General features: G+C 53.7%; 1 protein-coding gene across 21 annotated transcripts in view; it reads right to left on the bottom strand.

Annotated features, from left to right (window-relative positions):
* CHD6 (chromodomain helicase DNA binding protein 6) overlaps nucleotides 1-13,173 on the bottom strand; it is a 213,146-nt gene that overhangs the window by 94,296 nt on the left and 105,677 nt on the right. For all 21 annotated transcript variants that reach the window (XM_039499177.1, XM_039499181.1, XM_039499184.1 and 18 more), the window contains one exon: nucleotides 8,459-8,949. In XM_039499177.1, coding sequence (XP_039355111.1) covers nucleotides 8,459-8,949 — 491 coding nt within the window. The remainder of the gene's footprint in view (nucleotides 1-8,458; nucleotides 8,950-13,173) is intronic.

The following is a 13,173-nucleotide window of genomic DNA, read 5'->3' as shown; positions in this document are numbered from 1 at the left end:
TATCTGCCAGGATGGATCGCGGGTGCTGTTGGTGGGTCTGTTTGGTAGCTGTCTGAATCCCAAGAGAATTGGGTGGAGGATGGGAGAAGAGAAACTCAGATGGCCTCATTGACTGGTAGGCCACCTTTGCTGGTACTGAGGATGTAAGATGTTGAGCAGTTTGTGCTGCTTCTCTTGCACTTCCTACAGTGGGATGCTGAGGGCACCAGCCACCCTACGAAGCAGCTCCTGAAATTGGTGCAAGTCATCCGGGGATGAGGGAGGAGTAAAAGACACTGCAGCATCCGGGGATGTAGAGGAGAACTGCTCCGAATCTAGTAGTACCATCAGAGTTGGACTCAGCATTACCTAACAGCGAGTCTGAATGCCTGCTGGACGATGGTCGGAGAAGGGAGAGGGCATTCCTCACGGGCAGAGCAGACTGCAGATGTTGAGGAGGGCCCCATAGAGCAAGGTACCAAAGACACCAATGCTGGGTAAATGGCGGCTACTACCATGAACCTGATGGGGCCTTGGAGTGCTCACACCAGCGGTACAGGAGGGGAAGGCCTCGGTCCCTGAACAAACCTTCCAAATCCAAGAAATCAGAAGCCAGTTCAAATGGTGGTGCCATCAGAACTAAAGAAACTGTAGAAGGCTCTGGGGAGTGGGCGGAAACATGGCCCAAAGAAGGCAAATCCAACCTTGGGAAGCGCACTCTCTGAAGAGGCGACAGCACCAGAGGGCAAGAAGACCTCTCCTCAGTTAAAGCAAACAGCTCGTGTGGCTCCGGAGGTTGACCCAAGTCTCCCCAGCATCAGTGGCATGCGCTCTTCAGCTGGAACAGGAATGGAGAGGAGGACTGCTAAGGATCCAAAGGTTCCCTGGACCTTGGCGGTGCCGATCTGGAAGGAGTATGAGTTTCAATGGATGGGGCCAAAAGACACAATGGTCTGTGTAGCTTCTTGTCATGCTTGTGCGCCTTGGAACACAATGCTTCTCTGTGGCCGGAACTCATGGATGGGGCAGTGTTCTTCTTGGACGTGGAGTAAGACTTACTGCCATGCTTATGTGCAGGCTTCCTTGCCTCACGGCTAGGCCCCAATGTGGGTCCACAGCACTGGTACTGGCGGAACTAGACTGGAGGTCTGTGGTAGGAGACATGTTCTTAGTTTGCTCAGGCCAATGTACAGGGAGGTTCCCTGGCCTGGATCCGACTGTAGTCTCAAGGTGACCTCCATGAGGTGCTTCTTGAAGTGAAGAGCCCAGTCTTTCCGTGTACGTGCAGGGAAGGAGAAACAGATACTACACCTGGATGCAACTTGTGCCTCCCCCAAGCAATAAGGGCAGCATTGGTACTTGTCACTGACTGAGAATGAGCGATGGCAGGAAGTGCAGATCTTGAACCCAGGCGTCTTCAGCATAATCCAGTACCAGGCCTGGGTGCTGGGAAGATGGGGGGGGGGGGCGAAAAGGGGAGAGTACGGGACGACCGGTGAAAATGGCGTCCCCCAGTCCTTAAAATCCTAAGAACTACCACTGAAACAACTATAAAAATAACAAAACTATTAACTATGTACAAGAATAAGAGTCTTTTTTCTCAGGTTGCAGAAATGCGTCACAAGAAACAAAGAGGCTCCAATTCTGACCAGGCAGCGGTGAGAAGGAAGTGAGTGCGCAGTCGGTCTGTCCTGCCCTTTATCGCCTCAGTCATAACCATGAGGTGGACCAAGGGGGCATGCATGGACCAACAGACACTACTATTAAAAGCTCCAGCTACAGGCACATGCACAGAACCCTCAGTTGAATGCAAGAGGGAGCATCACTTGAAGACGAAGACCTTGCTCCATGATACATTGGCTGTACCCTCTGCACTCCTGTTTCCCCATAAGTGTAGAGGTGACACTTTCCCACCTCTGAGATCCACAGGCTGAAGATGCCACGAAGTACAGTTATTATTGCAGACTTCAGAGTGCAAATTGCAACCCTGGCTTCCTGGCCCACATGCCCTATGGACTGCTCCCCTGGAAGTTCTATTTGAAACAGTTCAGTCCTCTGCAGAAGGAAATGAACATGAGAAATCTGATCAGTTACCTCATGTCTTGCTCCACTTTGGTTCTGATACCTCAGTCTGTCAGCTCCGTGTGGGCAAAGTGGAAGGAGTTATGAGTCTCCCCATAGCCAGTACAACTGCTAGCTTGCACTGGGCTGTCTGAGACAGAGCCCTCTCGTTTCTAATGGTATCAAACCCAAGTGCTTGGCAAACAGATTGGGGAAAGACGTCTATTATCCTGGTGCCTGCTAAAGAGATGATGATATAACCAGGACCTGCAGTCAGCTGGCAAGAGGAGACACCAGGTTTAAGGGGAGAGGACCATGACCTCCTCTCCCACCTCCCACCTGGAGAGCTCAAAGCTCCTTTCACACATTAATGAACTGATCCTCATAAAATGCCTGCTTGATGCCAGGGACACCATTACACTGGGACACTCGCTGCCTGCAGGGTAACACTCAGTGCAGTGTTTGCCACATCTTCCCATTCTAGGTGTGGGACCTGCCCGTTTCCTAACAACACCCATTAGTATCCCTAGCTTACAGAGGGAAGGAGAGCTGAACTGACTGCCCAGGTCTCGCACAGCATATCAGTGGCAGAGTCAGCAGTAGAACCCACATTTCTGGATTCCCTGTCCCATGCTTTACCCAAAACATCATCCTTCGCCAGGAACGATTGCTCCAAGCACATTATTGTGGGGCAAACTGCAGAATCCTATCTGCAGTGCTACCACGGTCCCCATCAGTAAGGCACCACTTCAGAGAGGGAGGCAGGCTCGGGGGGCACACAATGGGTGAGGGATGACAGCCTAAAGCCTGCAGAAGATATTCTCTCTGTTCATCTGCGTTCTCCCCAGAACTCTAGCTCTCCCTGGAAGTCAGTGTCGGGCTCTCTCTTCAACAGAGGGATGCAGCTGGCACAGCCTCCCCAGCACCCCTGCGCCAGAACATACTGCATCTGAAACAGGCAGTGGGAAGACGCGCTGCCCCTCATTGTGAACCAGGCCATGAGCAACAAGCAGGAGCAGGGAGTCCTGCGCCACTGCAGCGCCCTCAACACAGAAGCTGGGAACCGGTGCAGCATTGCCAACATGGGAGCTGGTAGCCCTGTGCCACCACAGCGCCACCACCACAGGAGTGGGAAGCCCTGTGCCAGCAACGCGAGAGCAGGGAGTACTGCACCACCACAGCACCGCCAACGCAGGAGCAGGGAGCCCTGCGCCACCAACACAGGAGCAGGGAGTCCTGCACCACCACAGCGCAACCACCGCGGGAGCAGGGAGCCCTGTGCCACTGCAGCACTGCCAACGTGGGAGCAGGGAGCCCTGTGCCACCAATGCAGGAGCAGGGGGGAATCCTGTGCCACCACAGCGCAACCAACACGGGAGCAGGGAATCCTGCACGACCACAGTGCCGCCAACACGGGAGCAGGGAGCCCTGAGCCACTGCAGTGCTGCCACCGCAGAAGCAGGGAGCTCTGAGCTGCTCCAGTGCTGCCACAACGTAAGCAGGACATGGGGGGATTTGGGAACGCAGGGGAGCTGGATGGATTCACACAGTCGTAGGGAGATGACCTGGCCACCTTCTCCTTGGGACCGGGGCTGTCTCATCTCTCTCTCTCTTAAATGTATAAAGGCCCCAGCACGAAGTCTGAGGGTGGCAAGCCGTGAGCAACAGAGACTCCTCATTGGGAATGCCATGTTCAACACTCCAATAGGGCTCTCCAGACCAACGTCAACACCTTGAACTGCAGCTGAAAGCAATGGGAGGGGAGTGCAGGTTCTGGACTCTCCTGCTGTCACCACGCCATGCACAGAGGTGGCCCCAACAGGGAGAGGTCAGAGCAAGTTACAAAGCCTGGAGCAGAGATGAAAGGCCTGGAGGATCAAAGGGCTTCAGGTCAATGAAGCCACTCAGGAATCCTGTCACAGGGGGCCAGGAGCACCAAGCTGCAAACCTGCTGGAAAAACCACAGGCCACCCTCCTCCATACCTAGAGCAGACCCCCCCCCCCCCCCGATGCGCCTGCATCACCCCTGGCTGATCTGCTCTGAGCTTTAGCCAGCTCCCTCTCCTTCAAGCCCCAGAACCCCTGCCCCATCTTGGTCCAATGAAGAAGAGGCCTAGGGCTGCATGTCACCTACATACTGATGGCCCTGCATCAAACTGTCTCACTAGCGCCTCCAGCAGCCTCACACGCAGGTGACACCCCACGCTAAAGAGTCCTCAGATCCAAGGTGCAGGCGTAAGCTGTCCTAGCACATCTAAGAGCTCACTGAGCTACACCAGCCTTTGGAGAAGTCCTGGCAACACCTGACTCAGTCAGATTTTATTTCACTTTGATGTCTAATTGTTTCAATCTTTTCAGTGGCTAGCGGGGCAAAAGTGGCACAGGACAGCAACTCTGGGCTTGTGCTCAGTGCTCTGCACTGGGACTGGGCAGTTTCTGGCTCAAAGCTCCATGTGACCGTGGGCAAGTCACTGACTCTCTCTGGGCCTCTGTCCCCTAGCCCGCTCCTAGATATTCCCCCACTGAACAGAAGGGAACTGAGCCCCAGAGACACGCAGCGACTGGCCCAAGGCTTTGCAGACAGTCTGTGGCAGAGCAGGGACTTGAACCCAGTGCTCACAGTCCCAGGGCAGTACCCTAACCACTGGGCCAGCCTCTCCCCACCTCAGCTGTTCAGACTGTAAACTCTCTGGGGCAAAGACTCTTTCTCCCCAGCCCACAGGGGCCCTGAGCTCAGCTAAAGCCACTCGGCAGTACTGGCACACAAACAACAAAGAGTAACAAACAGGTTAATGACCCGGAGAAGGGAGGCACCAGCTTGTTCAACCCAAGAATGGATCCAATTCAACTTACAACACACACACACTTTGTACAGTGGGTGAGAGACACAGACAGCCCAAACTCCCAGGGCAACAATGTGAAAAGTGGCCGCTACTTGTGGGTGCCGAATGGGAGACACTTCAAGGGTTCCTGGACTGGGCTCCCAAAAAGAGAGGTGGAGTTCCTGGCAGTCTGCAAAGCTCCTCTCCTGTCTGCTGGGCAGCTCTCCAGTCCCTTGCTTTCCCCTGGCAGCAGGCTCACACACAGGAGTGCGACAGGATGACGGCCCTATGCTCTATGAGAGCTTCACCCCAACCCAAAGTCCAGCAGGACTCAGCCCACCCCCAGCAAGTTCAATAGAAAGATACTCAACGGCTGCAGCAGTGTTTGATCAAACCTGTCAAGCCTCTGCCCAGCACCAATGGGGCACAAACACTGGCTGCATATGCTTTACAGGTGAGTCGCCCCCATCTGGAGTGAACCAGGCAACAGCACACACTGGTTCCAGGCATGCACCTGGAAAGCATCAGTTCAAAGACCATGTACTTCTCACACATCAGCATCCTTCCCCCTTACAGGTAACAGAATCTCACAGATAAGTCAAAAGGTTTTCGGAAGTGAATGAACGTGTCACTGTGCACGCTGCCAGCTGTGGCTGTGGCTGTGCGTAGCTCTGAGCTGGGCCAATGAAACATGAGTCAGCTTCCCTTTGGCTATGGTCAGTTCCACACAGGTTCTCAAGCACTAGCTCACGCCACAATGTGTGCCAGGCTGCAGAGGAAGGGTTGTTGAACACAAGATGCATCCATTGGATTGTGCCCCTCAGGTTCATGGGTCGGCCAGGGTTTGTAAAAAGTGATTGAGATAAACGTGACATTTAGGCCAAAAGTGGCCTAGCCTCGCACCCGTAATACAATTAAAGGCTGAAAATGCACTGCCCGTGTAACTTCCGCCCAAGAGATTGGCTGGTGTGTCACAATTAACAACCTTCCATTCATGAACCCAGGTGTTAGAAATCGTTTACAGGAGACTGTGCCACTATGCTCAGGTCTTTAGAAAGAGTGTGACAATCTTACCATCTGCATCCAGTGCTGCCTGGCCTGACCAGACCCTCCCTTTCCTAGTAAGGAACCACCTATTCCATCCCAGGCCCAAGCTGACCCTGCCTTCCCCAAGCAGATTATTCATATCATTCCCACATTAGCCAGAGCTGTGCGCATGATGGAGGGGCCACCAGAAATGACCACAACCTGCACTTCAGCCTCCCCGGCAGGGCTGGTAGAAGCTGCCTCTGCAGTGCTGCCAGCCTGGAGAGCATGAGCCCCAAACTCAGATGCTCACCCTGCAGGGAAAGGGGCCAGGACAAGCGCCAGCAGCAAATGGAATGCAGGAGCTGTTCACGAAAAGAAGCACGGCCTAGTGGAGCTCACGTGGTGCTACACCTGGGGCCTCAGGCAGTGTAGCAAGGCTCTCGCCTGCCTGCAGGGTGGGGGCAGATGAGGGGAGGGAACCAGCACACTGAGAGTGGGAAGGGCCAGGCAGGTGTTGAGGGCAGGGGCCTGCCTCCCCTTGGACTGGGCCTGGCATGCTAGCTTCCCACCCTGCCCAGCACTGGGAGAAGAGGGCTGCTGGTTCACTCTGACACAGGAGGGAAAAACTCCTCTCTTCACCTCTGTCCAGCCCACCTCTCTGCTGCCTCTTTGCCCCACCCCTTCCTCTTACGCTTGTCTGCAGCCCCCACCCCTCACCCGTGGCCCCTGGCCCAGCCAAAACACTGGTGCTAAACTCCCCTGCCTTCCTGGCTGTTCCGCCCAGGTCACTTCCCACCTTTAAGCCACTCCCCGCTTCTCTAGCCAGCACTGGCCTCTGCCCAGCCCCCTTGCCTACATCACAATGCCATCTCTGTCTGCCCTCCCCACGCCTTCACTGGCCCTCCCTCCTCCTGCTCTCCGCATTGTCCACTCAACTCCTCCTCAAGCCTCGCTTGGCCCTGCCCCTGCGCTCAGAGGCACTGCTTGTGCCTCTTCATTTGTCCAGAGCTGCCCTGGCTTGAAGACCTATGCAGCCAGAGCAGCTTTTCCTAGGTGCTTGTGATGCACTGAGCTTGAGGAACACCACACACTGAGGGCAGGGTGCAGCCTTGCCTGCAGGGGGCTCCACTGCACAGACCGGGGCAGCTGCCGGCTGCCCCATTTCATGCAAAGTTGGTGGCTCCAGTTACTGTTGAGTTGCAAACACAGCCCTCGCATAGGCAAAGTTTGGGAGTGCCCGGGATGTTTGTCTCTTACCAGTACTGCACTCCCACAGGTACGAACCTTACATCATGGAAATGCTCTCAGCGCATGGATTATGCATAGCATGCCATGGCACCCAGATGCCAATCAATAAGTGTGGTTGTTACAGAACCCACAAAAAACATTTATTTTAGCCAGCCGGACAGATAGTAAATCAAATGCAGCTGGAGCTGCAGAGACCCAATCCATTATCTGTGCATATTACCAATTAACCGGCTTTCCCCAGGAATGGGAGCTCCTCTACTGGCCCATCACCTTGTTAATTAAAGGGAGAAGAGACAAGCAAAGGCAGCAGTGTTACATTATGCAACACAAAAGAACTCACAGGCCCTCTTAGAGCTACACCGCCTTTAGCTGACTCTTCCCCTCTCCCCCTGTTGCAGTGTATCATGCTTTCCATTGGGAGCTTAGGGCAACCTAAAATTCAGTTCTAGGGAGATAGTGGCATCTAGTGGTTAGAGCAGCGAAGTCACAGACGGGACTCGTGGATTCTGCGTCTAACACTCACTCCTTTCTCAGTCAGTGTTCTCGTCTGTAAAGCTGGGCTAAAACTTACCTTCCTCAATCGAGCTGGGAGGGTTTACAAAGAGCTTTGAGATCCTTGTGTGACAGGCCTGCCAGAGGAAGAGGCTCACTCGTGTGAGTTATTAACATCCTCGCTATCCCCACACTCATGCAAAGGGTTCCAGGCACTATCAAACCCCAGAGTCTGGCTGGAGTGCATGTGGCCTGCTTCCTCCATTTGTTGCTCTGGACAGATTTACTCTCCTATACCCCCGACTACTACTACAACTGCCTTGGAATGGGAACAGCAGGGGCCTTGTCAAGCAGACTGAAAGGCCCGTCTTGTGTCACTACCATTTCAGTAAGTGCCTCATTAAAAATCTGCCCCATTCTGGAACGACTCCCACCTGATGCCCCTATGTGGTGACAATACACCCAGCGCAGGGGCCAGAGAGGGGAGGACACAGGATTTGGCACAGCCTGGTGCTAACAGAGCTGGCGTGTAGTGTTGCCCAACCACTAGATATCGCAGTGGTGTACACACACTTTGTACATCAATCTCAGTGAGAGCCCTGCAGACAGGAGTGCCCAAAGGGTGCTGCCCACACAGCTCACTCCAGTATGCCAGCGGCCATCCTGCCTCCAATACAGGGAGCCCCCTAGTCCCACCACACAATGCCCTTCTGGGCTAAAGGGAAAGGTGGCCCTGGTCTGCTCCTAGAAGCTACCACCCTGCCCTGGCCTGGTTGCAGTGTCGTTGGGGCAGGACCCCACAGCACTGAACACACAACAAGACCCACCTGGCCTTCCTAGGCTTTGCCTTGGGGGCCGGCTCAGTGCTGCTCTTCTTTTCTTTAGGCTCCTTGGGAGCTTTGGCCTCCCGGGGTTTCCTGGGTTTCTTGGCTGCCTCCTTCTGCTTGGGTTCCCTGGGTTTCTTGGGCTCCCTGGGTTTCTTGGGCTCCTTTGGCTCTTTGGGCTCTCTCTTCCTCTTTGGTTTCATCTCTCTCTCCAAGGCTCCTTTCTCTCCCACTTCCAACTCCCCCGGGGCCTTTTTCTTCCGTTTCTTCTTCACCCCGGTGCCCCCACCCCCACTGTCCTGCATGCCATTCTGAGATGGCATCCTCTTCTGTACAGCCTCGCCAGGCTCCTCCTCCGGGTGCTGGTAGTGACTGGCCAAGTCTGCAATGTTCACGTGGGGACACAGGTCCTCCCGATCGGCGCTGCTGGCAAAGGGGGCCTGGGGTTTGTACTCGCAAGGGAGTGAGGCGCCAGACATCAGGGAATGAGACAGCTGCAAAGAGAGCAGAAAGGAGGAGCATTAGCAAACAGCCCCAACAGACATGGCAGGTGGGGGCTGCGAGGGCCCTGTCAGTCTCCAGACCCTATGGATCTTTACACGCCTAGGGGTGGTGTTACACATAGGCCATTATGCTTACAACACAGACTGACTTCTGCAGAGGTTGCCCAGTGCAGTGTCATGCACAGGACTGCACTGGGTACCAGACTGTTCCAGCAGGACAGCGTTCAGCGCAGTGTCGCTGCACGCTGCTAAGCAGACGGATGTTTGGCGTAAAACTATCAATAAACAATAACAATCACCACTTCTGTAGTTTTGCAACCATCCATCGGAGAGCACTGTACAAAGGTGTAAGTCTCACTCCTCCCTTTGACAGAGGGGAAGCTGAGCCCAGCAAGGTCAGCAGCAGAGCTGGGAGCTGAATGCAGGCCTTCTGGGTCCCAACTCAGTGCCCCCGAGGAGCAGAACCCACTTCCTGGTGGTGCCGGGGCAGAGAGGGGGAAGTTTGCACCTCCCCTATTCAGGGACCGTGGGGGCCTAGCACCCCTGCCTCAATGGCCTCATAGGGCTTTGCAGGGTTTTGGAGTTGCCACCTCCCGCCTGACCTCTACACACCCAGTGCTCTCAGACCTGCTGTGGAGGTGACGCAGAGCTGGCTCCATGGCCAGGCAGACGTTCCCAAGCCAGGGGTGTTCCCTGGAATTATGCCTGCCTTGCAACCTCTTTACAGCTGCCTCGCTGGCCTAGAGGGGGCACAGGGAAACCCCCAATGGGGTGCTGGTTACCCCTGGGGAGTGTGCTGTGTGTTTCATTCAGCATGCAGACAGGAGGCAGCCACCCAGCCAGATACAGTGCTGGGCAGTGTGATCACAGGGTCACTGGTGCTTCCTTCTAAAGGATCAGACACACCCAGGCCACTCCTGACACCACGGGCTGTGCAAACCCGAAGCAGTTTGGCGTACTCTCTGCTTCGCCCTGCTTCTGGTGTTTGTTTATTTTTGCAATTTCTTCAACACTAACCCCTGAAAGAATTCAATCCCCTCCTCCCACTGCTCCCAGCCTCAGGCAGACAGGGTAAAACCAGCACAGCAACCTCCAAAGCTGGCAAAACAGGCCATAAGGGGAGCAATAAAGTGACCAGAGAGCTCCGGGGCTAGACTAGGGCACCCTGGTGTAATGGAGTTTACTTTCCCCTGAAGAGAGGACTGTTTTGTTGGACTCTCGCTGGGATTGGGGCTGTGCCGAGCACTCATGGGAGACCCTGAGCTCCATGTGGTGTTTCAACCCGGGACAGGATGTATCATAGGAAATGTTTCTCAGAAAAGCTACCAGAGATAGACAGTGACCGAGGGCTGCTCACAAGTCAGCCAGAAACATGACTCTTTCTTTGCAAATAATGAACAGGATGAAATTACAATGAGCATGGGGAAAGGGGGGGGTCAGGCTCCTTTTCAGCTTCCCAGTATCGCAAGCCTGTGAGAAAGTGGGAGCAGTGTTGCCTTTTGATCTGGATGCTTTCAGCCTGGCCATCCCAGTGTGAAAGGGAAGGAAGAGACCAAAAATCTCAGGGCTAGCACAGCACATACGGATCACTGGCTGTCCCTGCACTGCTAGGGACTGGACAGCCCCCACTGCCTGCTGACACTCACCAGGAGAGAGACCAAAAGATGGAGGGTGGTGCAAGAAGTAATGAGGAACATGCTTCCTTTCCTAGACAGATCTCCTGCCTGACCCTGCCACACTTGCGTACAGGCTGCCTCCTGCAGCCCCTCTCATTGGCACATGTCGAGACAGGCAGAGCAAGCGCCATGGGATCAGAGGATCAGAGACTTGGGAGGCCACAGAAATGAATGGTGAGCAACTGGGGGAGACAGGCCACATGAGACTCCCACTCTTCAGAATCCAGGGACCATGGGCTCATTGCTTCTGGGTCGCAGAGGGGGTGTGCTGGCCCCAGTTGTGGAGTGAAATGCTGGCCCAGTGACTGGCCTGGCTGAGAGCAGGGCTCAGTGGCGGATCTGGAGGCTCAGACCACTGCTCTGTAGCACCCAGAACGGCCTGCAACACATGGATACCGTGGTTGCTGAACATCCACAGGCATATAGGACTTTCCAAGTGCTCAAGCTTTTGGAAGGGGAATAAAAGTGATCAATAATCCAAAAAGGTCTGTGCACAAGTTTTCAGTGAGTGACAACTCTACGGAGGGCTGAAGAGCCTGCACTGTTCCATTATTAAAATAATTCTTAATAACAAAACCGGAATTCAAATCTATTAATGAATTGGAAATTCTCAGAAGCTTCCTTCTGTTCCCAAACCACAGGGCTGTAGTTTGGGGAGAATACAGTGTGTTTTTCATATATACCAAAGCAGCTGAATCCCCTCTTTGTAGTACAAATCCCAACTCAAGACATAGCTCTGGAGCAGGGACCAGCCCCTCCATAATCTCTCTCTGAGACCCCTCTGATGTCAGCACTTGCTGCAGGATCCAGTGCCTCAGGACATAGCTGATGGGTTACACAGCCTTTCCCCGTATGGCACCAGATTGAATCTAGCCCCACTCAGTTGGGAGTGAAGAGTTTGGTAGATGTCAGTTCCAGGTCCCACATTACACACTCCTCTCCATGCTTGGCACTAACTGGCGGCCCTCTGATGACCCAGGGTTAAGGCAGGCAGAGTGGTATGTTGGAGAAGTGCCCTGTAGATAAATAAGGGACCTCCTTTCACTTGGGTTCTCAGGCCAATGCCTTCACCAGCACTAATGCCACATTCCACTTTTTGATCATTGGAATATATATGTAAATTATTTGCAATATGCAAAATAGCTAAATGAATACTTGGTATTAATGATACAATAGTGATTAAGTATCACTAATTTCCCCTGAAAAGCTGGCAAAGAAGCTGAATCCTTGCTTTAGTGGGAAAACTCAACTCTAGAGCCACAGCCAGCATCTCTGTAATGCCTGCTGCTGAGGCTGGAGTTCAGGGTTTGCCTTGCAGACGCACACTGGGTGAGTAGAAGTGCTCTCCCTAGGAGTGCAGCGTGTCCCTGACACTGTGCAACGGGATGTCCATGTGCAAGGGGACATTGGAGGCTTTTCCCTTCACTTGGCACTTCTTTGATTTGCAGGGGCTGGGGCAAGCCCTGAAGGAAACCTGACCTGCCTGCGAACAAAGCTTTGGTTTTAGGAATCATCAAGCAGGTAGAATTCTTCGGAAATTCTATAGCCATGGGACAAGCATGTAACCATTTATACTCCTATGTACTGAAAGGCTGAATTCCTATTTGCTCTGGTCCAAGTGCAGGTTGCTCTGTGAATTCTGATTTCTAATTTGTATTTACACACAAGTAGGGAGTGAAATGTTGTCAGAAAGAGGAACGATTCCTAACATTCCTGAAAGACTCGGACAGATGGATTCTCTGTATTTCCAGGGATATTCAGGCGTGGGCCAGAGCATGTTGCTTGTTTTGGCATCCCTGCAATCACTGCTGCACACCCTGCTGTTCTAGTCCTGGACCTCCACCCAGCTGTGCAGCACACCCAGCGCACGGCATCGCAGACTGTTCCATGGCTACCGTGCTGACCTATGCAGGAGATTTATGATATGCATGAAGATGAACCAGAATGTGACCAACCAACTAATATTCACTTGTGTCTAGGTTAAATATAATGTACTAAACCAGGGTGCTACCCTGTTCCTACCCACACTGACTTCAGGGAAAATCTTACTGCAACTTGGCCTCCACAGGAAACCTGGGCACTGCAGCCCCACATTAATGACCAAGGGGAGCTTTCTTCACCAAGAGAGAGAGCAGCTCTGAAGAAGTCGACTCTGACCCCAGCTGTCAAGTACTAAAATCTGCCCCTGCCCCACCTTCCTGAGAACTTCTTAGATCTTCCAAGATGCCTGAGTCAGGGATCGACTGGAATGATTTACTGGAGTAGCTACAAAGCCAACAGCCCTCTCAAGAGGCCAAATCTCCCTTCGCATCCTTGCTAAGGAGCAGCTGAGCGCAATTACCAGATGGAAAGCAGAACTCCAGTATCCTACAGCAGCAGGGCAATGGCTCTGGGCCTCAGGATATGCCACATGCTACCACAGTCTGATCTCCCCAACTGCAGGGATCTCCCTACCCAGGGGGCCTGCAGGCAACACCTCAGGTGCTGTTCCCATAATGGGACATGCCAGCCCCCTCTCAGTATGTGTGGGAGCGGATGG

This window comes from Mauremys reevesii, linkage group 13, assembly GCF_016161935.1.
Source record: "Mauremys reevesii isolate NIE-2019 linkage group 13, ASM1616193v1, whole genome shotgun sequence".
NCBI classification, from domain to species: domain Eukaryota; kingdom Metazoa; phylum Chordata; order Testudines; family Geoemydidae; genus Mauremys; species Mauremys reevesii.
This window is presented reverse-complemented; position numbering and strand designations above follow the sequence as displayed.